The sequence below is a fragment of the Oryctolagus cuniculus genome, chromosome X (assembly GCF_051225735.1).
Source record: "Oryctolagus cuniculus isolate XC-2025 breed Fujian yellow rabbit chromosome X, ASM5122573v1, whole genome shotgun sequence".
Taxonomy (NCBI): Eukaryota; Metazoa; Chordata; class Mammalia; order Lagomorpha; family Leporidae; genus Oryctolagus; species Oryctolagus cuniculus.
In genome coordinates, this window is record NC_142888.1 from 54,748,373 (window position 1) to 54,771,389 (window position 23,017).

The window sequence follows — 23,017 nt, forward strand, 5'->3', positions numbered from 1 at the left end:
ATTTTTGCTCAGAAAAAATCAAATCAGTTTTTATGAACTGTAATCATCCCACTAGGCTATGTAACACTAAGAACCTATTACTTTGATCAAACTCTGATTTGGTACCCACTATCCCACCTTCTTCTTTCTCCCCACCCCCAGCCTTAGTAATTACTATTATGCTTTCAGATTGAGTATTTACCTTCTACATATGAAGGAGAACATGTGATATTTTTCTTTCTGTGTATGACTTACTTCACTCAACAGTGTGTCCTCTAGTGCCATCTATTTTGCTGCAAATGATAGGATTTTATTCCTTTTATGCCTGAATAATATTCCATTGTGTGTATATAGGCTGCATTTCCTTTACCCATTCATCTGTTGATGTACCCCTTGGTTTATTCCATATTGTGGCTACCATAAATAATGCTACTATAAATATGGTGGTGCAGGTATCTCCTTGATACAATGAGTTCATGTCTTTTGGGTATATACACAGTAGAGTGATTGCTGGGTCATATAACAGTTCTTTTTGTAGTTTTTTCTTTGAAAGGAATCTCCATACTGTCTTCCATAGCAACTATCCTAATTTACATTCTCACCAACAGGGTATAAGAGTTCCCCCTTCTTCCCTTCCTTGCCAGCATTTGTTATTTTTTTGTCTTTTGATAACAGCCATGTCTAACTGTTGTGAGTTGACATGTCATTGGGATTTTGCTTTGCATTTCCCTGGTGGCTAGAACAAACTTTAAAATAATGAAGCCTATATTCAACAAGCCCACAACCTAAATTGAATGGGCAAAAACTGAAAGCATTTCCCTTTCTATCTGGAACAAGGCAAGGATATCCACTTTCACCACTCTTATTCAATATAGTATTGGAAGTGTTAGCAAGAATAATTATTGGAGAGAAAAAGAACAGGGCATTCAAATTGGAAAGGAGGAATTTGAAATACCCATGTTTGCATAAGACATGAAAACCTAAGTACTCCATGAAAAGGCTGATAAATGAATTCGTTGAAGTTGCAGGATACAAAATTAACCTTAAAAAGTACCATTTCTATACAGCAATATTGATCTTACTGGAAGAGAAATCAAGAAAGCAATCCTATTCACAATAACTACAAAAATATTTATGAATAAATTTAACCAAGAAATTGAGATTTATACAATGGAAATTACAAAAGAAATTACATAGGACACAAAAAATTCTTATTTGTAAAAACATATTTTGGTGCCATTGCTGTGGCTTAGCGGGTAAAACCGCCACCTGCAGTGCCAGCATCCCATATGGTTGCCAGTTCTAGCCCAGTTGCTCCACTTCCTATCGAGCTTTCTGCTATGGCCTGGGAAAACAGTAGATTTCCCAAGTGCTTGGGCCCCTGCACCTGTGTGGGAGACCCAGAAGAAGCTCCTGGCTACTGGCTTCTGATCGTGGCTATTTGGGGGAGTGAACCAGTGGATGGAAAACCTCTGTCTGTCTGTCTGTCTCTCTCTCTCCCCCTCTGCCTCTCTGTAACTCTGCCTTTAAAATAAATAAATAAAGCCGGCGCCATGGCTCAATAGGCTAATCCTCCGCCTTGCGGCGCCGGCACACCGGGTTCTAGTCCCGGTCGGGGCACTGGATTCTGTCCCAGTTGCCCCTCTTCCAGGCCAGCTCTCTGCTGTGGTCAGGGAGTGCAGTTGAGGATGGCCCAAGTGCTTGGGCCCTGCACCCACATGGGAGACCAGGAGAAGCACCTGGCTCCTGCCATCGGATCAGCACTGTGTGCCGGCCGCAGCGGCCATTGGGGGGTGAACCAACGGCAAAGGAAGACCTTTTTCTCTGTCTCTCTCTATCACCGTCCACTTTGCCTGTCAAAAAAAAAAAAAAAAGAAAAAAAAAGAATAAAAATGTAAAATAAATAAATAAATATTTTTAAAAAGTTATATTTCAAACGATATTTAAATTTTAGATAAACCAAGAGTTCTAACAAAGAGATACCCAAACAAATGAATAATAGATCATTTTATTCCTTTGTATTGGCTACTGGCTGCAATGTGGCCCCTTCATATTCTGTTGGGACAAGTGAAAACTGATATGGATCAATTTGGGGTTGCTCTAGAAAATACATATCCCCACGTAAAATCATTGTTTATCTTATGACCCTGGAGATTTTATCTCATGGAAATGATTCTCAGGCAGTAATCCTTCATGGGAATGTTTTTCACTCTTGTAATGTCTATCACCTACAAAAATTATTAAAACATGCTACAAGACAGGAAGGATAGAATTCTCTAAAATGTTCACATAGGGTTCCACTGAGAATATAAAATGAAGTGGGGAGATATTTAAGGTATGTCAAAAGTGATTAAGCAGGGTATGGATTTATTCAGAATCATTCAGTTTTTCCCGACATATTATGGTGAAACTTATCAAACACCTCAAAAGGTCAACTGACTTGTTTAGTGAATATCCATATAAGCATCACCTAAAGGCTAAAGTACTGGCAGCCTTCTGTCGCTTATCATATATATATCACTCTGCCCATGATCTTTCCTAATGATCTTTCCTAATCCCAATCACTTTCCAAAGACCCCACCTCTAAAGATCATAGTCCACTGACGCCAGTTTCATTCCTTTATATGTGGTTGTCTGGTTTTTCCAAAATCATTTGTTGAAGAGACTATCTTTTCCCAATTTTGTATTCTTTGCACTCTTGTTAAAGATCATTAACTGCGGCCGGTGCCACAGCTCACTAGGCTAATCCTCCGCCTGTGGCGCCAGTACCCCGGGTTCTAGTCCCAGCTGGGGCGCCGGATTCTGTCCTGGTTGCTCCTCTTCCAGTCCAGCTCTCTGCTGTGGCCCGGGAAGGCAGTGGAGGTTGGCCCAAGTCCTTGGACCCTGCACCCACATGGGAGACCAGGAGGAATCACCTGGTTCCTGGCTTCGGATCGGTGCAGCGCGCCAGCCGTAGCGGCCCTTTAGGGGATGAACCAACGGAAGGAAGACCTTTCTCTCTGTTCCTCTCTCTCTCTCACTGTCTAACTCTGCCTGTCAAAAAAAAAAAAATCATTAACTGCATATGAATAGTTAAATTTCTAGGTTTTCTACTATATTTCATTATACTTTATGTCTGGTTCATTAGACAAAGTATGCTAAACATACTGATTTGAGTATTATAACCATTAAGGGTTTGTCAAGCTTGTCTTTTGAAAAAAACAGACTCAATCTCATTGATTTTTTTTCTATTTTTCTAGTATATATTTCATTTATTTTTACTCTTCATTATTATTTCCTTCCTTTGGCTAGCATTGGATTTAGTGTGCTCTGCTTTTAGTCACATAGTTCCTTGAGGTATAAAGTTAAATTATATATTTGAGATTTTTCTTCTTTTTTAATGTAGGCATTTATTACTGTAAACTTTTCCCTTGGTACTGCTTTTGCTACATCTTATAAGTTTGGTATGTTGTATTTTCATTTCATTGAAGTATTTTCTAATTACCTTTTATTTCTTTGACCCATTTGGTTTTTTTAAAAGATTTATTTTATTTATTTGAAGGAGTTACAGAGAGAGGTAGAGATAGAAAGAGAAGTCTTCTACCCACTGGTTCACTCTCCAGGTGGCCGCAACGGCTGGAGCTATGCTGATCCGAAGCCAGGAGCCAGGAGCTTCCTCCAGGTCTCTCACATGGGTGCAGGGCCAAAGGACTTTGGCCATCCTTTACTGCTTTCCCAGGCCATAGCAGAGAGCTGGATCAGAAGAGGAGCAGCCGGGACTAGAATCGGCGCCCATATGGGATGCTGGGGCCTTAGGCAAGGGCTTTAACCCGCCGTGCTACAGAGCCAGCCCCATCTTTGACCCATTTGTAATCCAAGAATATGTTATTTAATTTCTATATGTTCATGAATTTTCTCATTTTCCTTCTGTTAATTATGTATGCTTTGATTCCTTTGTGGTCAGAGAGTTCTTGCTATGATTTCAGTCTTCTTAATCTTGTTGAGACTTGTTTTGTAACTGAACATGCGGTCTGTCTTGGAGAACATTACTTGTGTGCTTGAGAATATGTTTTCTGCTGTTGTTGCATGGTATGGTCTATAGTGTAGTTCAAAGCTATTTTCTTTCTTTTTTTTTTAACTTGACAGGCAGAGTTAGATAGTGAGAGAGAGAGAGAGACAGAGAGAAAGGTCTTCCTTCTGTTGGTTCACCCCCTAAATGGCCGCTACGCCCGGAGCTATGCTGATCTGAAGCCAGGAGCCAGGTGCTTCTTCCTGGTCTCCCATGTGGGTGCAGGGGCCCAAGCACCTGAGCCATCCTCCACTGCCCTCCTGGGCCACAGCAGAGAGCTGGACTGGAAGAGGAGCAACCGGGTGGAACCCGGCACCTGTATTGGATGCTGGCACCGCAGGCAGAGGATTAACCAAGTGAGCCATGGCGCTGGCCCCAAAGCTGCTATTTTCTTATTGATTTTCTACCTGGTGTTCTCTCCATTATAAAAGTGTAGTGTTGACATCTACTCTTACTATATTCCAAACTGTTTCTCCTTTTAGCTCTCTAAATGGTTGCAAAATATATACATATATATGTAACTTAGAATATGTGTGTGTATGTGTGTGTGACAGTTCCTTTTTTTACCCAGAAACCTTTTATTTAAGATATACAAACTTCACACATTTCATAAATGCAAATTTAGGAACATAGTGATTTTTCCCACCTTACCCACCCTGCTACCATTCTTCCTCCTCTCCCTCCTATTCCCATTTTTATTTTTAACTAATACGTATTTTCAATGAACTTCATACACATAAGGTTAACCCTATACTAAGTAAAGAGCTCAATAAATAGTATGAAAAAAAAACTGTTCCTCAATTGTTGAGACAAGGGATGTTCAAAGTCACTACATCTCAAAGCATCAATTTCACTTCTATAGATTACCTTTTAGATACTCTATTAGTTACCACAGATCAGAGGAAATATATGATATTTGTCCTTTTGTGACTGGCTTATTTCACTAAGTATAATGTTTTCTAGTTATATCCTTTTTGTTGCAAATGACAGGATTTCATTTTTTTCTGCTGTGTAGTATTCCAGACATATCCCATAATTTCTTTATCCAATCTTCAGTTGACAGACATTTGGGTTGATTCTGTATCTTAGGTATTGTGAATTGAGCTGCAATTAATATGGGGTACCGATAACTCTTTCACATGCTGATTTCATTTCCCTTGGGTAAATTCCCAGGAGTGGGATGGCTGGGTCATATGGTAGATCTGTATTCAGATTTCTGAGGTATCTCCATACTGTCTTCCACTGGAGCTGCACCAGTTTACATTCTCACCATAGGCACCAATTGTAGTCCCTATGTAGGCACTGATGCTATAAAATTCCCTCTTAATACTGTTTTTTCTATATCCCATAAGTTTTGATATGATGTACTGGCATGTTCATTAGTTTCCAGGAATATTTTGATTTCTGTTTTGATTTCTTTTATGACCCACTGTTCATTTGAGAGCATGCTATTCAATTTCCATGTGTTTGCATATGTTCTAGAGATTCTTGAGTTGTTGATTTCCGGTTTCATTCCACTGTGATCAGAGAAGATGTATGGTATGATTTCATTTTTTTTTGAATTTGCAGAGACTTGCTTTATGACCTAGTATGTGGTCCATCCTAGAGAAAGTTCCATGTACTGATAGGAAGAATGTGTACTCTGCAACTATGGGGTGAAAATTTCTGTAGATATCAGTTAAGTCCATTTGGTCTATAGTTTCGATTAGCTCTTTTGTTTCTTTGTTGAATTTCTCTCAGGTTGATCTATCCATTGATGAAAGTGGGGGTGTTGTAGTCCCCTGTTACTATTGTATTGGAGTCTGTCTCCTTTTAGATCACTTAACAGTTCTTTTAGATAGCCAGACACACTGTAATTGGGTGTATATACATTGATTATAGTTATGTCTTTCTGTTGAATTGATCCCTTAATCATTACATAGTGCCCTTCTTTCTCTCTTTTAACAGTTTTTGTGTTAAAGTCTGTTTTGTTTGATATTAGTATGGCTGTACCTGCCTTTTTCCTTTCTATTACCATCCTTGACTTTCTTTTTTTAAAAGATGTATTTATATATTTGAAAGGCAGAGTCACAGAGAGGCAGAGGGAGAGAGGGAGAGAGGGAGAGAGGGAGAGAGGGAGAGAGGGAGAGAGAGAGAGAGAGAGGTCTTCCATCCACTGGCGCACTCCTCAGATGGCCACAGTGGCTGGAGCTGGGCCGATCCTAAGCCAGGAGCCAGGAGCTTCTTCCAGGTCTACAATGTGGGTGCAGGGGCCCAAGCACGTGTGCTATCTTCCACCGCTTTCCCAGACCACAGTAGAGAGCTGGATAAGAAGTGGAGCATCCATGTCTCAAACCGGTACCCATATGGGATCCAGCACCGCAGATGATGGCTTTAGCAGCTATGCCACAGCACTGGCCCCAATCCTTTGACTTTCAGCTTACATGTATCTTTGTTAGTGAAATGTGTTCCTTGTAGGCAGCTGTGTACCTGGATCCCTGCTGTTCACATGGGAAACCCAAACTGAATGCCCGGATCCTGGCTTTGGCTGGGCCCAGCCCCAGCTATTTTGGATGGAGCATCTCTGTCTATCTCCCTAGTGGATGGGAGGTCCTGCCCCTGCCACCATTTCTGTTTCTCTGACTTTATAATAAGTAAATAATTAAGTAAAAAATTAATCCAGCCATCTTCTGTCTTTTGAATGGGATGTTTAATCCCTTTCCTTTTTACTTTTAGAGTAATTATTGATGTGTTAGAGATTACTATTGTCATTTTGTTAGCTGTTTTCTGTCTTATAGTGTTTTTGTCCCTTTCTCTCTTTTTTGCTTTCTTCTAATATGCTCTGATTCCTTTCTATTTTTCTTTGGTGTACCTACTTTCACATTTTCGTGGTTACAGTGAGGCATACATAAAGAACATCTTTTAGGCTTCCATAGCCTTGATAACTCATGACAAGAGCCTAGGGTGATTACTGACGCCATAAACAAGAGTGTCAATTTGTTAAGTCAGCAACAGGAGTCACTGTGCATTTACTCCTCATGTAGGATCTCTGTCCTTAATGTGTTGTACAATGTGAATTAATGCTATAACTAGTACTCAAACAGTACTTTACACTATGTGTTTCTGTGTAGGTGCAAACTGTAGAAATCTTTACTTAATATATACTAAACTGATCTTCTGTATATAAAGATAATTGAAAATGAATCTTGATGTGAATGGAATGGGAGAGGGAGCAGGAGATGGGAGGGTTGCGGGTGGGAGGGAAGTTATGGAGGGGAAAAGCCACTTAATCCATAAGCTGTACTTTGGAAATTTATATTTGTTAAATAAAAGTTAAAAAAAATAAAAAAGAACATCTTTTAGTCATTGCAGTCTCTTTTAAACTGACTACAACTGCAGCACATACAAAAACTCCACATGTTTACTTCTCTCACGCACAACTTTATGTGATTGCTATCACAATTTACATATTTTTACATTGTGTTTGTTAAAATTTTTTAGTTATTCTTAATACTAATACTAGTAAATACTAGTGATTTACACCCATTTACAGTATTAAGTAGTCTGTATTTGCCTATATATTTACTCTTACAAGTAGGTTTTATTGTTTCAGATCTTTGCATTTTTTTTCTTTTCATTTTAACTTGAAGAACTCCCTTTAGCATTTCTTGTAATGCAAACCTAGTGGTGATGAACTCCATCAGGTTTTGTTAATCTAGAGAAATCTTTTTCTCGCCTACATTTTTGAAGGTCAGTTTCACTGAGTATAGCACTAGAGGTTGTAGCTTTTTTTTTTTTTCTTCAAGCATTTTTATTATGTCATCACATGCTTTTCTGGCCTGTAATGTTCTGCTGATAAATTGTCATATGGTCTATGTAAGCTCCCACATACATGATGAATCACTTTCCTCTTTCTGATTTCGAGTTTCTCTCCTCGTCTATGACTCTTGCTAAATTGATTATAATATGAGTTGCCAAAGCTATGGAAGCCTAAAAGATGTTCTTTATGTATGCCTCACTGTAACCACGAAAATGTGAAAGTAGGTACACCAAAGAAAAATAGAAAGGAATCAAAGCATATTAGAAGAAAGCAAAAAAGAGAGAAAGGGACAAAAAACACTATAAGACAGAAAACAGACTTCTTTAGATTTGTCCTATTTGGGACTCTTTGGGATTCATAAATCTGGATGTCCACTTTCTTCCTCAGTTTGGGAAATTTTAAATAGGCTTTCTACACCTGTCTTCCTCTTATCTCCTTGGACTCCCCTGATACATAGTCAGGCTTACTTGATATACTCTCATAAGTACCTATGTATTCTCATTCTTTTTCATTCCTTTGTGTTTTTGCTCTTATGACTTGAACACTTCAACTTAACTGTCTTTGAATTCACTGATTCTTTCTTATGCTATATCAAATCTACAATTGAACCCCTGCTATGAAATTTCCAATTAGTTACTGTATTTCTATTTATTTTTATTCTCTTTTTTTATCATGTATCTTTTCATGACTTATTTTTTCTATGTTCTCTTAATTCACTTAAATTCTTTTTTAAAAACCTGCAGCTTTCTTTTAAAATGGCTTTATTTGTGTGTAAGACAGATACACAGAAATCTCCCATCTGCTGGTTCAGTCGCCTTCAACAGCTGGGGCTGGGCCAGACCAATGCCCGGAGCTGAGAACCAATCTTGGTCTCCACATGGGTGGCAGGGACCCAGTTGCTTGAGCCTTCACCTGCTGCATTTCAGGGTGCACATCAGCGGGAAGCTTCAGTTGGGAGAGGAGATAGAATTCAAACCCGAGCACTCAGCTATGGAATGTGGGTGTCCCAAGCAGTATCTTAACTGCTTTGCCAAACACCCTCCCTCCCAAAAATCTGAGTTTCTTTAAGATGATCTTTTTAAAGTCTTTGTTAGGCAATTTATAGATCTTTATTTCCATTGGGATGGTTAATTGGGATTTGTTTTCTTTCTTTGATTATATCATATTTGAATGATTCTTCACATTCCTTGCAGTCTTGGACAATATATTCCTTTGTTGTCTTTGCATTTGAAGAAACAACCAGTTCTCTCAGGCTTTATGGACTGGTTTTGACTGGGGAAGACGTTTCCTGATAAGCCTAGGGAGATATTGTGGGCTTCTGTCTCTAGCTGCTCCAGGAATTCTTCAGTTTCTTGTTCCTTCTTGTGTCAGACTGTGCTATTTGCTTCAGTGCTTACATGAGAAAAAACAGCAACTAGCTCCTTAGGGAACGCACTGAAAGTTCAGGTACAAGTACACTCCACTTCTTTTCCTTCATTCTGGGGAAACACCTAAGTTCTATACCTTTTCTCAATCTTGCAGGGTTGTGATGGTTGCCAGGAGCTACCAGCCCCCTCTCCTGTTCATATCTGCCCAGGATACATGAATGATGCCAGCTTCATCAGTGCTCTAGAAACAAGGCCCTTGGAGAGTGTGATGAAGAGCCAAGAGGCCATGGCCATGCTTCACTCTCTTTTCCCCCTGTGGTTGAAGTCATGGGTCAAGGTGATTTCTCTCAGTGCTGTGTTGTCCCAGTTTGGTGTAGTGGCTGATATGGGTAAAGCCAGTTTCTCTTCTTACCTGTTTCCATGTAGCTGTTTCCAGTTTTGTACCATTCTGGGATGCTGCCACTTCTTAATTTGAATATGGGCTTCTCCTAAAGATATTTTCTGCGTGTATGTTGTTGTTAGATCTATGTTTCTGTGGAGAAGAAGAATTGGGACTTTCTAGTCTGCCATCATCTGGACTTTGTTCCCAAATGGCAATTTTATAACAAAAAAATAATAATTATTTTTAAAAACCTCATTGGTTAAGTTCCAGAGTAGAATAAAGTAAACAAAGTATAGAAACAGTGAATTTCAGGAGAAATATTTTTGTTCAAGGTTTAGGTAGTGTTCAATTTTTCCTCATTTAAATCGAGCCTGGAATGATCCTTTAAACCCAATGTGAGCTCACATCTAAAAATGTTTTCTGAAAATTCTAACAACAGAGAGGCTGGCAATGTGGCTCAGCTTGTTAAGCCGCTTATGACACTAGCATCCCATGTGAGCACCAGTTCCAATCCTGACTGCTCCATTTCCAATCCAGCTCCCTGATGATGCACCTGGAAAAGCAGCAGAAGATGGCCCAAGTGCCTGGGCCTATGGCAGCCACATAGGAGACCTCAATGGAGTTTCAGGCTCCTGGCATTCAGATTGGCCCTGCCCTAGCTGTTGCAGTCATTTGGAGAGTGAACCAGTGGATGGAAAAGCTCTCTCTCTGTCTCTCTCTCTCTCTCTCTCTCTCCTCTCTCTCTTTCTCCCTCTCTCCCCCTCCCTCTCTCCCTCTCCTTCTTTCTCTGTAATTCTGCCTTTCAAATAAATAAAAAAAATTTAAAAATTTAGAAACTGATCTGCAGTATACCAAAACATAAACATTTCCTAACAATTTATTAAATATTTAATGTAGCCCTACTTGATGCAGTATAACCCACTACCAATTTGTACTTATATGAGATGTGTAATTGCATGCATGTTTATTTCTTTTTTAAGATTTATTTTGTTTATTTGAAAGACATAGTTACAGAGAGAGGTAGCGCCAGAGAGAGAGAGAGAGAGAGACAGGTCTTCCATCCACTGGTTTACTCCCCAAATGGTGGCAACAGTCAGAGCCGAGCTGATCTGAAGCCAGGAGCCAGGGAGCTTCCTCTGGGTCTCCCACGTGGGAGCAGGGGCCCAAGGACTTGGGTTATCTTCTGCTTTCCCAGGCCATAGCAAAGAGCTGGATCGGAAGTGGAGCAGCTGGTACTTGAACTGGTGCCCCTATGGGATGCCAGCGCTGCAGGCCAAGGCTTTAACCCCCTGCGCCACAGCACTGGCCCCAGATGCATGTTTATTTCTTTCTGCATTCTCCTACCATGAATGTGAAAATATTTCCATTTTTTGCTATTAAAATATGAAATCGGCCGGCACCATGGCTCAGCAGGCTAATCCTCCGCCTGCAGTGCCAGCACACTGGGTTCTAGTCCCGGTCGGGCGCCGGATTCTGTCCCAGTTGCCCCTCTTCCAGTCCAGCTCTCTGCTGTGGCCCGGGAGTGCAGTGGAGGATGGCCCAAGTACTTGGGCCCTGCACCCGCATGAGAGACCAGGAGAAGCACCTGGCTCCTGGCTTCGGATCAACGCGGTGCGCTGGCCGTGGCAGCCATTGGAGGGTGAACCAACGGTAAAGGAAGACCTTTCTCTCTGTCTCTCTCTCTCACTGTCCACTCTGCCTGTCAAAAAAAAAATGACACCATACACTCATATTATCATAGACAGATTCAGCTGCATTAAATATTTTCTTTATCTAAACACTAATTTCTTTTAAAGCTAATGTAGAAACTTGAGTCACTCTAAATTTCTCTACTCTGTGATAAGCATTTGTATCAGTGTCCTAATGCAGCTCTTACAAAGTTCCAAAAACTTAGTGGATTAAAAAAAGACGTACTATAAAATTATAGTTTTGGAAATTGGAAGTCCCAAATCAGTCTCACTGTTCTAATTTTTTAAGATGTCAGCAGGGCTGATTCTTTCTCGAGGTTCTGAGGGGGAAATCCATTTTCTTGCCTTTTTCTGCTTCTATAGACTGTCTGCATCTTTTGGTTTGGGACCCATTCCTTATATCACTTCCATCTCTTTCTTCCATTGTCACATCTCCTGCTACTAATTCTGATCTTCCTGCTTCTTCCCCTCTTATAAGGACCTTTGCAGTTACATTGAGCACATCTGGATAATCCAGGATAAGCTCTCTTTTTCCAAGATCTTTAATTTGATCATATCTGAAAAGTCTCTTTTGCCATATAAGGTAGCATATTCACAGGTTTTAGGGATTAGGATGTGGGCATCACTGAGGGACTGTTATTCTGTCTACCATACCACAATTCTTATGTTTAAAAGAACATATACTTCTTTTTTATAGAAAACATGTATTTAATAAATACAAATTTTGGTATTTGTCCCTTTGGGATTGGCTTATTTCACTCAGCATAATGTTTTCCAAATTCCTAACAGGGATCACTTTTCAGTTAAAATTTAAACACCTAAGAATAATTGTGTGTTAATTACAGAGTTCAACCAATGGTACTAGAACAAAAAAAAAATACTAAATGGATAAAGTATTACATTGTACATCTCCCTGATAGGTGACAATTAACTGAGCACCAAAAAGGAAACCTGTTAAAGTGAAATGAACACTATGAGAAATGGTGACTTGATCAGCCCTTGCCCTGACTGTTGATGAACAACTTAATATGTTATCCCTCTTAGTATTTTTTTGTTTGTTCTACTTAATACTTTTGGTTGAATACTGTAATCAATACACAATTCTTCTTAAGTGCTGAAACTTAACTGAAACGTGATCGCTGATAAATATAAGAGTGGGAATAAGAGAGGGAAGAGATGTGCAATTCGGGACATGCTCAAGCTGACTTACCTCAAACGGTAGAGTTAGAAACAGACCAGGGGATTCCAATTCAATCCCATCAAGGTGGCATGTACCAATGCCATCTCACTAGTCCCAGTGATCAATTTCTGTTCACAATTGATCATAATGATAGGACTAAGAACCAAAGGGATCACATAAACAAGAATAGTGTCTGCAAATACTAGCTGATAGAATAAAAAAGGGAGAGAACGATCCAACATGGGAAGTGAGATACACAGCAGACCCATAGAATGGCAGATGTCCTAAACAGCACTCTGGCCTCAGAATCAGCCCTTAAGGCATGCGGATATGGCTGAAAAGCCCATGAGAGTATTTCAGGCATGGAAAGCCAAGACACTCTGGGGGAAAAAAAAAACTAAATGAAAGATCTCTGTGAGTGAGATCCCAGTGGAAAGAACGGGTCATCAAAGAAGGAGGTACCTTTCTCTGAAGGGAGGAGAGAACTTCCACTTTGACCATGGCCTTGTCTAAATATGATCAGAGTCGGTGAACTCAGGGGGCTTCCATAGCCTTGGCAGCTCATAACAAGAGCCTAGGGTGATTACTGAGGCCATAAACAAGAGTGTCAATTTGTTAAGTCAACAACAGGAGGCACTGTGCACTTACTCCTCATGTAGGATCTCTGTCCTTAGTGTGCTGTACATTGAGATTTAATGCTATAACTAGTACTGAAACAGTATTTTTCACTTTATGTTTCTGTGTGGGAGCAAACTGTTGAAATCTTTACTTAATGTGTGCTAAACTGATCTGTATATAAAGAGAATCGAAAATGAATCTTGATGTGAATGGAAGGGGAGAGGGAGTGGGAAAGGGGAGGGTTGTGGGTGGGAGGGAAGTTATGGGGGGGAAGCCATTGTAATCCATAAGCTGTACTTTGGAAATTTATATTCATTAAATAAAAGTTAAAAAAATAAATATAAATTTTGAAAGTGCAACTTTTGGATTATGGTGGTTTTCCCCCCCATAACCGCCCTACCACCCGCAAACCATCCCATCTCCCACTCCCTCTCCCATCCCATTCTTCATCAAAATTCATTTTCAATCATCTTTATATACAGAAGATCAATTAATATATACTAAGTAAAGATTTCAACAGATTGCACCCACACAGACACACAAAGTATAAAGTACTGTTTGAATACTAGTTTTACCATTAATTCACATAGTACAACACATTACAGAGATCCTACATGGTGAGCAAGTGCACAGTGACTCCTGTTGTTGATTTAACAATTGACACTCTTATTTATGACGTCAGTCATCACCCGAGGCTCTTGTCATGAGCTGCCAAGGCTATGGAAACCTCTTAAAGAACATGTACTTCTTTTACATTATTTGCACAGATTTTTACAGACAATATTGATAATATATATGTATTATTTTGTGGCTTGCTTTTTATATTTAGCTATATGTATTAAACAGCATTTTTTTTATTTAAGAGAGAGAGAGAGGAAGCTCATAACCACTGGTTCATTCTCTAAATGCCTGTAATTGTCAGGGCTGGGCTGGGCCAAAACTAGGAACTAGGAACACAATCCAGCTTTCCCATGTGAGTGGCAAGAATCTGATTACTTGAGCCGTCACTGCTGCCTCCCCTTGTCTGCATTAGCAGGAAACTGGAGTCAGGAGCCAGAGGTGGGTATTGAACTGAGGCACTCTTGATATAGGACACAGGTGACTCAACCATCAGGTCAAACACCTAACCCTCTTATTCTTTAATAGTCCTCTGCTCCATCTTTCTCAAAGATTTTATATTGTTCCACTGAAAGGAATAGCCCTAATTATATTAACATGTACAAACAATATGGTTGCTATTAAAAATTTACGTTGATTTCAAGTTTAACCTATTAAAATAAAACCATTCTTTCCAAAATCACATTGAAATGATACTAAAGATTTATAAAAAGGAGTACACTATAAGAACACAGAGACATGGAGGGCAGCAAAAATTTGGAAAAATATCTCAAAGATACATGTTTGGGATACCTCTAGGGCAGGAAATATTCTCTCCAGGACAGCCTGAGAGAATCTCCAAGCTCAGAAAGACATTGTGTGTACACTGGAAGAGCTGGAGTGGAATAGTTACATCAGACTACTTATAAATCCATACTTCCTCCCACAAATGGGAGAAACCGGCAACAGAGGCTGCCCAGGAGTCTTTCAAAAGACAATGATTCAAGGGGCCAGCCTTGTGGCACAGTGGGTTAAACTGCTGCCTGTGACTCCAGAAATCCCATATGGGCAGTTGTTCAAGTCACGGCTGCTCTGCTTCTGATCCAGCTCCCTGCTAGTGGCCTGGAAAAGCAGCAGAAGATTGCCCAAGTGCTTGACTGCTGCCACCCACATGGGAGACCCAGATGGAATTCCTGGCTTCAGGCCTGGCCTAGACCTGGCTGTTGTGACCATTTGTGGAGTGAAGCAGCATATGGAAAATTCTCTCTCTCTCTCTCTCTCTGTGTGTGTGTGTGTGTGTGTGTTTGTATGTGTGTGTCCCTCTCTAAGTCTGCATTTCAAATAAATTAATTAATTAAGATTAAGATGCTGCCTAAGACACCACATCCCATACTGGTGCACTAGTTCTTGTCTCACCTATTTTGCTTCTGATTCAGTTCCCTGTTAATGCACCTGAGAAGGCAGCAGATGATGGATATAGTACTTGGGCCCCTGCTAACCGTGTGGGTAGACTTGGATGGAGCTCCAGGTAAATTGCTTCAGCTGGGCCCAGCCCCAGCCATTGTGGGCATTTGGGGAGTGGACCAGCAGATGGAAGATGTCTCCCTCTCTTGCTCACTTGCTTGCTCGCTCTCTTCCCCGTGTCACTCTGCCTTTCAAATAAATAAAATCTTTTTTAAAAAGGTAAACATAGCCTGACATTAGTTAAAGCAGTAAAAATAGATTTTATTCAGTAACAACTGGCAAGACAGGAAAGAGCTGATCACAATTCCACTTTGTACAGAGATGTTTTGAGCATTTAAAAGATTTATTTATTTATTTAAAAGGAAGATTTATAGAGAGGGAGGGGAGAGAGAGAGAGAGAGAGAAATTTTCTATCCGCTAGTACACTCCCCAAATGGCCACATTGGCCCCAGGCTGGGCCAGGCTGAAGCCAGGAGCCAGGATTGTCATCCAAGTCTCCCACGTCTCCCACATGGATGGCAGGGACCCAAGCACTTCGGTCATCTTCTGCTGCTTTCCTAGGAGCATTAACAGGCAGCTGGATTGGAAGTAGAGCAGCTGGAACTCAAACTGGCACCCCTATGGGATGCCAGCACTGCAGACAGTGCCTGAATCTACTGTACTGGCCCTGTTAGGTATTTTAAAGGGGGAATAAAGAAAGGGTGGAAGTTGTGGTACCAGTGAATTAAGCTTCTACTTGGGGCACCCACATCACATGTTGGAATGCCAGGGATCAAGTCCTGTTTCAACTTCTGATTCAGCTTCCTTCTAATGCACCTGCAAAGTAGCACATGATGGATGGCTCAAGTACTTGAGTCCCTGCAACCCACATGGGAGACCCAGATGGAATTCCTGGCTCCTGGCTTTGGCATGACCCAGCCCTGGCTGCTTCAGGCATTTGGAGAGTGAATTAGCAGATGGAAAATCTTTTTCTTTCTACCTTTTAAATAAATAAATAAAACTTGTAAAAAAGTAAAGGGAGAATGAGGAGAGGGACTCAAGTAGAGCCAGAGAAGTGAACATGATAAAGGTTTGATCAGTGTAAGTACAGTGAGGCCAGCTGTGTTTGTTGAGTGGCAGTTCACAGAGTTAGGATTCTGTCTTCTCGCAGAGATCAAAAAACAAAGGCCTTATCCCTCTAGATGATTATGTGTCAAAGGAATGGCTCCAAGGTCATTAAGTTGTAAGAGACAGATATTTACAGCAGTATTCCATTCTTAGTAAGTGCTGTAAAGAAAGGAGGTCAAGGTCCTATCATCAGGTGTTGGCTAAACAGTGAATTTTCCTGACAGCTTTGAACTTTCTCAGGCAGTCATTTTTAGGAGAGGCCAAGGTTAACCCTAGGGATCTGGCCTTTTGCTACTAGAAGCCATGCTAGAGGTTGGTTAAGTCTCTTAGTACAGGGATTTGGACAGAGCTATGTGCCAAGAGTTCTGCCATTCTCACCTATTAGTAACTATGAGACTATTCATAGCATACTTATGTGAGGAGATGTTATATATGTGGTTAATGTTACAAAGTGTGCCAAAGCCCCTTTTCCCTACTCGCCTCCCCAGGCCTTGCATTACCACCCCAATCCAGAAAAAGGTGTGCAGTCCTGTGGCAACCACCTCTCCACAGCTGGATCTCAGAGTGGTCTGCCTCATTGACCGGAGCAATGAACACTTTTTCCTGAGTTAGCAGATTGAGAATTCAGAATGAGGACAGCTTCAGCAGAAATGGCTATTCTTATGTCCTCCCTTTCTTCATCCTCCTTCTCTTCAGTATTTTGAGGGAAGTCAGCACTCGGAGGACAGAGGCCTTATACTGTTTGGCCCATGTCAAAGCAAGTGCTCTCAGGAGAACTGTGTGAGGCAGGGTGCTCAGACCTGAGTTTTCAGCTCTCAACTCCTGCCCTAACCCTGCTCCCTTAGAAGGGAAGTCATTGTCGCTGACTGGGAACCCCAGAGGGGTAAGTAAGGCAGGTGGTTTCTTTAGGCACACATGTATTTAAAGGAATCACCCATAAGCCCCCAGCATAATGTCTTGTGGATGGGTATCTGTAAAGAGTGTATTAAGATGCAGCTAAACCTCAATAACTCATAATCATCTAGCATTAATATTTACCTGAAGTATTTATTAAAGAAAGCAAACTAGGAATTCCAAGGACATGGTATTCATTTGAATGCAGCCACCATGGTATGGACAAGGATCAGTCTTAAAAGCAGTGGTATAGCATGGAAATATAACTAGACCAGGATACAATTGGCCTGGGTTACAGTTTTGACATCCTCAAATAGTAAATATGTGACCTTGAGCTTTTTGATCAATTTCTTGTAAACAACTTTAAGTGATCTAGAACAAGTTCTTAAGTAACTTCTCCAAGGCCACACAGCTAATGACAGAGCCCATATTGTCCAGAATTCAAATTTCTTTATTTTTCTAATGTACTGCCCCCACCTTATCAAGCATTTGGATTATTCCTGTGGGGTTTAAAACAAAAGTGTTTCAGGGTGCACTTTTTCTTTCCAACATTCTTTGCAATGAGCTTCAAACCCTGCCTGAATTCAGAGAATCCTTTTACACATTGCTGAGTATTCATTGTGGGAGAAGAGAAATCCTGTTCTCTGTGAAATATCCCTGTCTAGAGAACCCCTCTAGGAAGGGAAGAGACTATAGATTCCTTGTCTACAAGTACTTTGTCTAAGGTGTTTATGGACTGGTCTAGATTATCAAAATCAGAGGGTTTAACAACAGCAATCATTGGAACTGGAGGAATTGCCTTGCAATCCACATATGCCATTCCAGCTCAGCTTTTCCCTGGATGTCTGTTTATTTGTGGATGGCTTGCATGTGTACACAGAATCTAATGGAAAGAAAGGATGAGAAAAGGCTTCCCTAACCACCCATCTTTTCTGATTGTGCATTGGAGTAATTCATGCAGCATCCTCTGAACATCTTGGTTACCAGACACTCATTTCCACTCTGAAGTGATTCTTCTAGGAGGAATTAATTCTAAATTAATTAGTGTTTGGAGGAGGATGAGTTCCCAGGCCTCTCTTGGCCTTTGAAGGAATGGCCATGGCTATGGAGAGACTACATCCTATCTTACCATAAGCATGTCCCACAAGTCTTACTCTTATCATTTCTAAGAAATGGCATACAGTATCTGTGACATAGGGCTATCCTCCATTTCTTTTTTTTTAAAGATTTATTTTATTTATTTGAAAGGCAGAGTTACAGAGAGAGGTAGAGACAGAGAGAGAGGTCTTCCATCTGATGGCTCACTCCCCAGATGGCCGCAACGGCTGGAACTGCGCCGATCCAAAACCAGGATCCAGGAGCTTCTTCTGGATCTCCCACGCGGGTGCAGGGGCCCAAGGACTTAGGCCATCTTCTACTGCTATCCCAAGCCACAGCAGAGAGCTGGATCAGAAGAGGAGCAGCTAGGACTTGAATCTGGCGCTGGCACTGCAGGCTGTGGCTTAACCTGCTATGACACAGTGCCAGCCCCCAAACGGGTCTATTAAAATACCTCTTGAAGAACTGATGCAATGGTGAGAGCTAAGGACATAAAGAATTTGGCAGAGTGCCTGGCACATATTTTGTGCTTAACCAAGTGCAGCTTTACTTTAATGATTGTTGACCAGGTGCTACATCTTCTCTCCCTTTGGCAAGTTTCTACGGAGTCCCCAGAAGAGTTGAAGGGCTGTTGGCGGACCCAGAAATTGCACCAATCCAAAAAGAGCAAGAAAAACTTGGCGCCTTAATCTTCTGTCCCCATCTCTGCCCTGCTCCACAGGCGTCTACAGATTAAGGGTCTAAGGAGGCTGAAAGATGAGAGGCTATCGGGTTAGCGCGCAGGCAGAACCCCGCCCCAAGTTCCCAGATTTTGAATTAGATTCTGTCTCGCCTTAGAACTCTACCCCCACCCCATTTTCCAGAACCCAGAGATCAGGCTCTCCAGTTACTCCTGTTCTCATCACCGGAAATCCCGCCCTAAGCGTCCCTTCTTGGAATGCGACTCTAGGGGCGACCACTGAGACTTAGCGGAGGCTGGATCGCCCCGGCAACCGCGGAGTGCGCCTGCGCAGTGACCTTACCAAGCCGAGCGTTCTAACTACGCTTTTGCATTGCCGCCCGCCAGACCAGGGGGCTGAAAGGGAGGATCTCCCCCCCCCCCCCCCGCCGCCCCGCTTCTGACGCCCAGCCCTCCAGTGCGAGACGGTTGTGTCGTTCTCTTCCTGAGACTGACGCATGTCTTCCAGCTCTCCCCCATCTGGTAAGAAGTGGCAGTTGGAGATGCCCCTTGTGCTTAAATGGATGCAAAGGGCAGAAAGCTTGTGGGTGCCAGAAGGTGAGGGGGCATACAACCTACACTACTGGTAGGCAGAGGCGACTTTGAATATGATATCCACTTTTGCTCCAGGGGTGCCTCTTAGAAATTGTTGCTTGCCAGCTCTCTATGGAACTTGGGGAGAGCCAGGAGCACCGTTAGAAACTTTGAGAGGAATCAGGATGAAGAGAGCCAGAATACTAACACCTTAATAGCCTGGCTGCTGAAATAAACTGCGCGGGCAGAGGATCCCATGCACAGCTCCTGCAGGTGTATCGTTCGGTCCGACTCAAGATCCAACACCAGCTGCCTTCAGGATAGCCGTTACAGAGTCCCCAGAGCCATTCTCTGAGGATATGAGCCCTTATTACCTCTGCTGCAGGCCCATCTCTCCCACTCTCCCTACCCCTTGAACTTAACATTGTCCGAGTTACTTTCAAATACTCTGAGGACATTTTACACACTGCCTTTGTCTTCACCAAGTCCTTGCCTCCTTCCCTCCCTTCTTCCAACCTCAGGTTCCACATTAGATGTCACTAAAGCACATTTTGTCCCCATTCCTCTATACCACCTCATCCTGTCCACCACTACCTCTGACCATTTGTCCCCTGCTTGATATCTTTGCATCCTCCTAAGCCCTTTTTGGCCCCCATCACCTTCTCCACTCTCCTTTCCAGCACCTAAAGTCGAGAGTTATTCCTATGGACTCTCATAGCACATCCCCACCACAGCCCAATTTCTTACCTCTATTATACCACTTGTCATAGCATAGTATAATTGCTGGTTTACTCCCATGCCCTGCCCCACTACTTCCCTCTTAAACCTGAGGCCCAGCTGGGCTCTCTTTACCTATCTATTCCCAGCATATAGCACTGTGTTCCAGAGCATGGCAGGTGCTTAATAATGGTTTATGGAATAAATGAGAATATAAGCGTGGTGTCTAATTCATTATGCTTTTTATTTTTCACTACACTCTGGAACAGCAAAACAAATACAGGTAAATGTCAGTCTTTTATATATATATATATATATATATATATACACACACAATAGTACACACAAGGGAAGACAACCACAAAGCAGTGTTTTGTATTTGTTTTTGTTGTGTGTTCTGTTATTGTTTAACTCCTGTACCAGATCATTTTACTGCTTATTTCAAAAATATACATATTACCAATACATTTACACAACTATCTGAACTTCAGTACTTAAACAAGACAGGGATGGCAAATGAGAAATTTCATTTATAAACACTGGTCACGAACTTAATTCAAGGGCATATTAAAAGGAAGGAAATACTTTTAGAACTGGAACACAGATAACAAACACAATGTGTATTCCCTAACCCAACTCTCCCCCAACTTCTGATTTGGGCCTCCAGTACCCATTTCCCCAAGGCCCCTTTAACTGTTACCACTCAGGTGAAGTGATACATCTTTCCAGCACTTCACATGGCGCCAAAGAAGAACATGGCAGTTGCCTCAGATCTAGCTCTGGCCTCTTCATCTTCCACAGCTTCTCTATATTGCTCTGGCCAGTCCTGTGGTCGCTTTCTGTAGAGCCTGGCCATGTACTCCAAGGCTTTCATTTTGGTGGTTTCAAGGTGAGCTCGAGGACCCCAGAGAAGCTCATATTCAACTGGGTTAGAGTAGGAAAGAGGCCTGCATTCCAGGTAGCGCTGTCTCATAAGCTTACAGGTGATGGCATGCTTTCTCCCTACATCCACACTAAATCTTCGAAGCAAATTCCACACATTGGACTCTTTGACACGGTTGCCCATCAAGAAGATCAAACCCAGGATTGGCATCACATATTCTTGAGTGGGTCTCCCCAGGCTCTCTAGCATCACTTGCTCTTCTTCTGATTCTGGCTGCTGGACAAGGAGATAGATGTGCTCACTGGTATCAACCTCAATCAGAGAGAACCCATAGAACAGATCAAGGATTAGGGTGGCTCGACTAAGGATATTTGGGAACACATCCTCGAATTCTTTGCCAGTGTGAGCCAATAGCTCATCCTGATGTATAGGAAGCAGCTCTTCAGTGACATTAATGGCCAACTGAACCAAATCATTTGCTTTATCATTCATAGTGTCCTCTGACCAGAACTCTAAGCCAGCAGCCTGGCTTCTTTCTTTGGCTTTGTCGGCTTCCAGGGCCTTGTTATATTCTTCTGGCCAGTTCCAGGGTTCTTCATCATGGGCCTGTGCCACAAACTTCAGGGCTTCCATCTTTGTGATTTCCCTGTGGGCTCTAGAGCCCCACAAGAACTCAAATTCGAGGGGATTAGTGCCATATACAGGCCAGTACTCCAAGAATCGCATGTGCACAAAGTCAGTAGTGAGGAGGTTCCTTGTGTTTCCAAAGAGGTTGTTAACCCTCTGAGGCTCATCCAACACATCAACTTTTAGCAGCAGATCCCAAATGGAGGCCTCCCTTGCCCGGTTGCCATTCAGGAGTATGTGGCCTAGGACCAAGGCCAGGAGACCTGCCTTTGGCATGTCCAGGGACTCTACTAGCCTCTCAGTGGTCTGGGGACCTCGTTTGCTGATTAGGTTGTAGGTGTCAGCCTGAGGATCAAGAACCCTCAGGTTCAACCCAAAGACCCGATCCAAGTGAGCTGAAGCTCGTCTGAGGATTTCAGGGAACTGATCTGAGTATTCTCTGAGAAACTCCAGCATCTCTGATTGCTGGATAGACCCTTCGGTTTGGCTTTTCATTCGCATGAAATTCACCAAAGCAATCGATCTGTCTTCTAGAGGGTCGTGGACCCTGAGCGCCCCCAAACGTCGGGATTGCTCATCAATTAGGACCTCTAGGTCATTTGGGTCCTGTGCAGCCTGGGAAGCGCTGGCACCCTGAGGGTCCTGGGGGGCATCGGAGACTAGCATGGAGGTGGGGGGCCCGGAGATGTTAGTAACCTGCATTTCACCCCGGCCGTCGCTGTAATCTGCGGTGGTCTCTGCGCTGCCGTGGCGCGCATTCTGGCTTACCAGAGACATGGTTCCAGGAGTCAGGAGCAGAAACTGGGAGGTCTGCGATCCGTCGGAGAGAGGACGGTAGGTGTGTTGGCGCCTCGGCGCGAAGCCGAAGCGCGAGACTCGGGAGCGGGGCGGATCAGAAATGAGAGCTGGTAAGAAGAGCGATCTTTCTACATAAGCACTAGACGGCAAAGACCGCAAGCCCGAGCGCTTTTGGCTTTGCCGCAGCCTACGCAGGCGCAATCGGGCTCTGCGACGTGGTGGCCACGCCCCACTCCCAGTCTTCCATTCGCGTCTGCCACCTCTGCCGCGCCGGAGAGGCTGGTAAAGTGGTTGCTGCTGGACTCGAACTTGTTAGAACAGAGAAGTCAAGAAAGGGAGAAACAGAGATAAAGCAAGTGGTTGTTACTGGACTTGGATTCGTTAGAGTAGAAGCTTCAAGAAAGGGGGTGACAGGGATAAAGCCAAGGGATCAAGGGATGAGGATGTTTTCAGTGACACTCCAGTTAAAGTTTTTCTGTGCTAATAGCCAGCAGAGGATTCAGAGAATTGGGAGGAGGA

General features: G+C 42.5%; 1 protein-coding gene across 1 annotated transcript; it reads right to left on the reverse strand.

Moving 5' to 3' along the window:
• Positions 1–20,415: 20,415 nt before the first annotated feature.
• On the reverse strand, positions 20,416–22,726 carry MAGEE2 (MAGE family member E2). The gene has a single exon (XM_017337834.4). It carries the CDS (start codon positions 22,475–22,477, stop codon positions 20,924–20,926), a length of 1,554 nt encoding a protein of 517 aa, XP_017193323.2. The 5' UTR covers positions 22,478–22,726; the 3' UTR covers positions 20,416–20,923.
• Between the last annotated feature and the right edge of the window lie 291 nt (positions 22,727–23,017).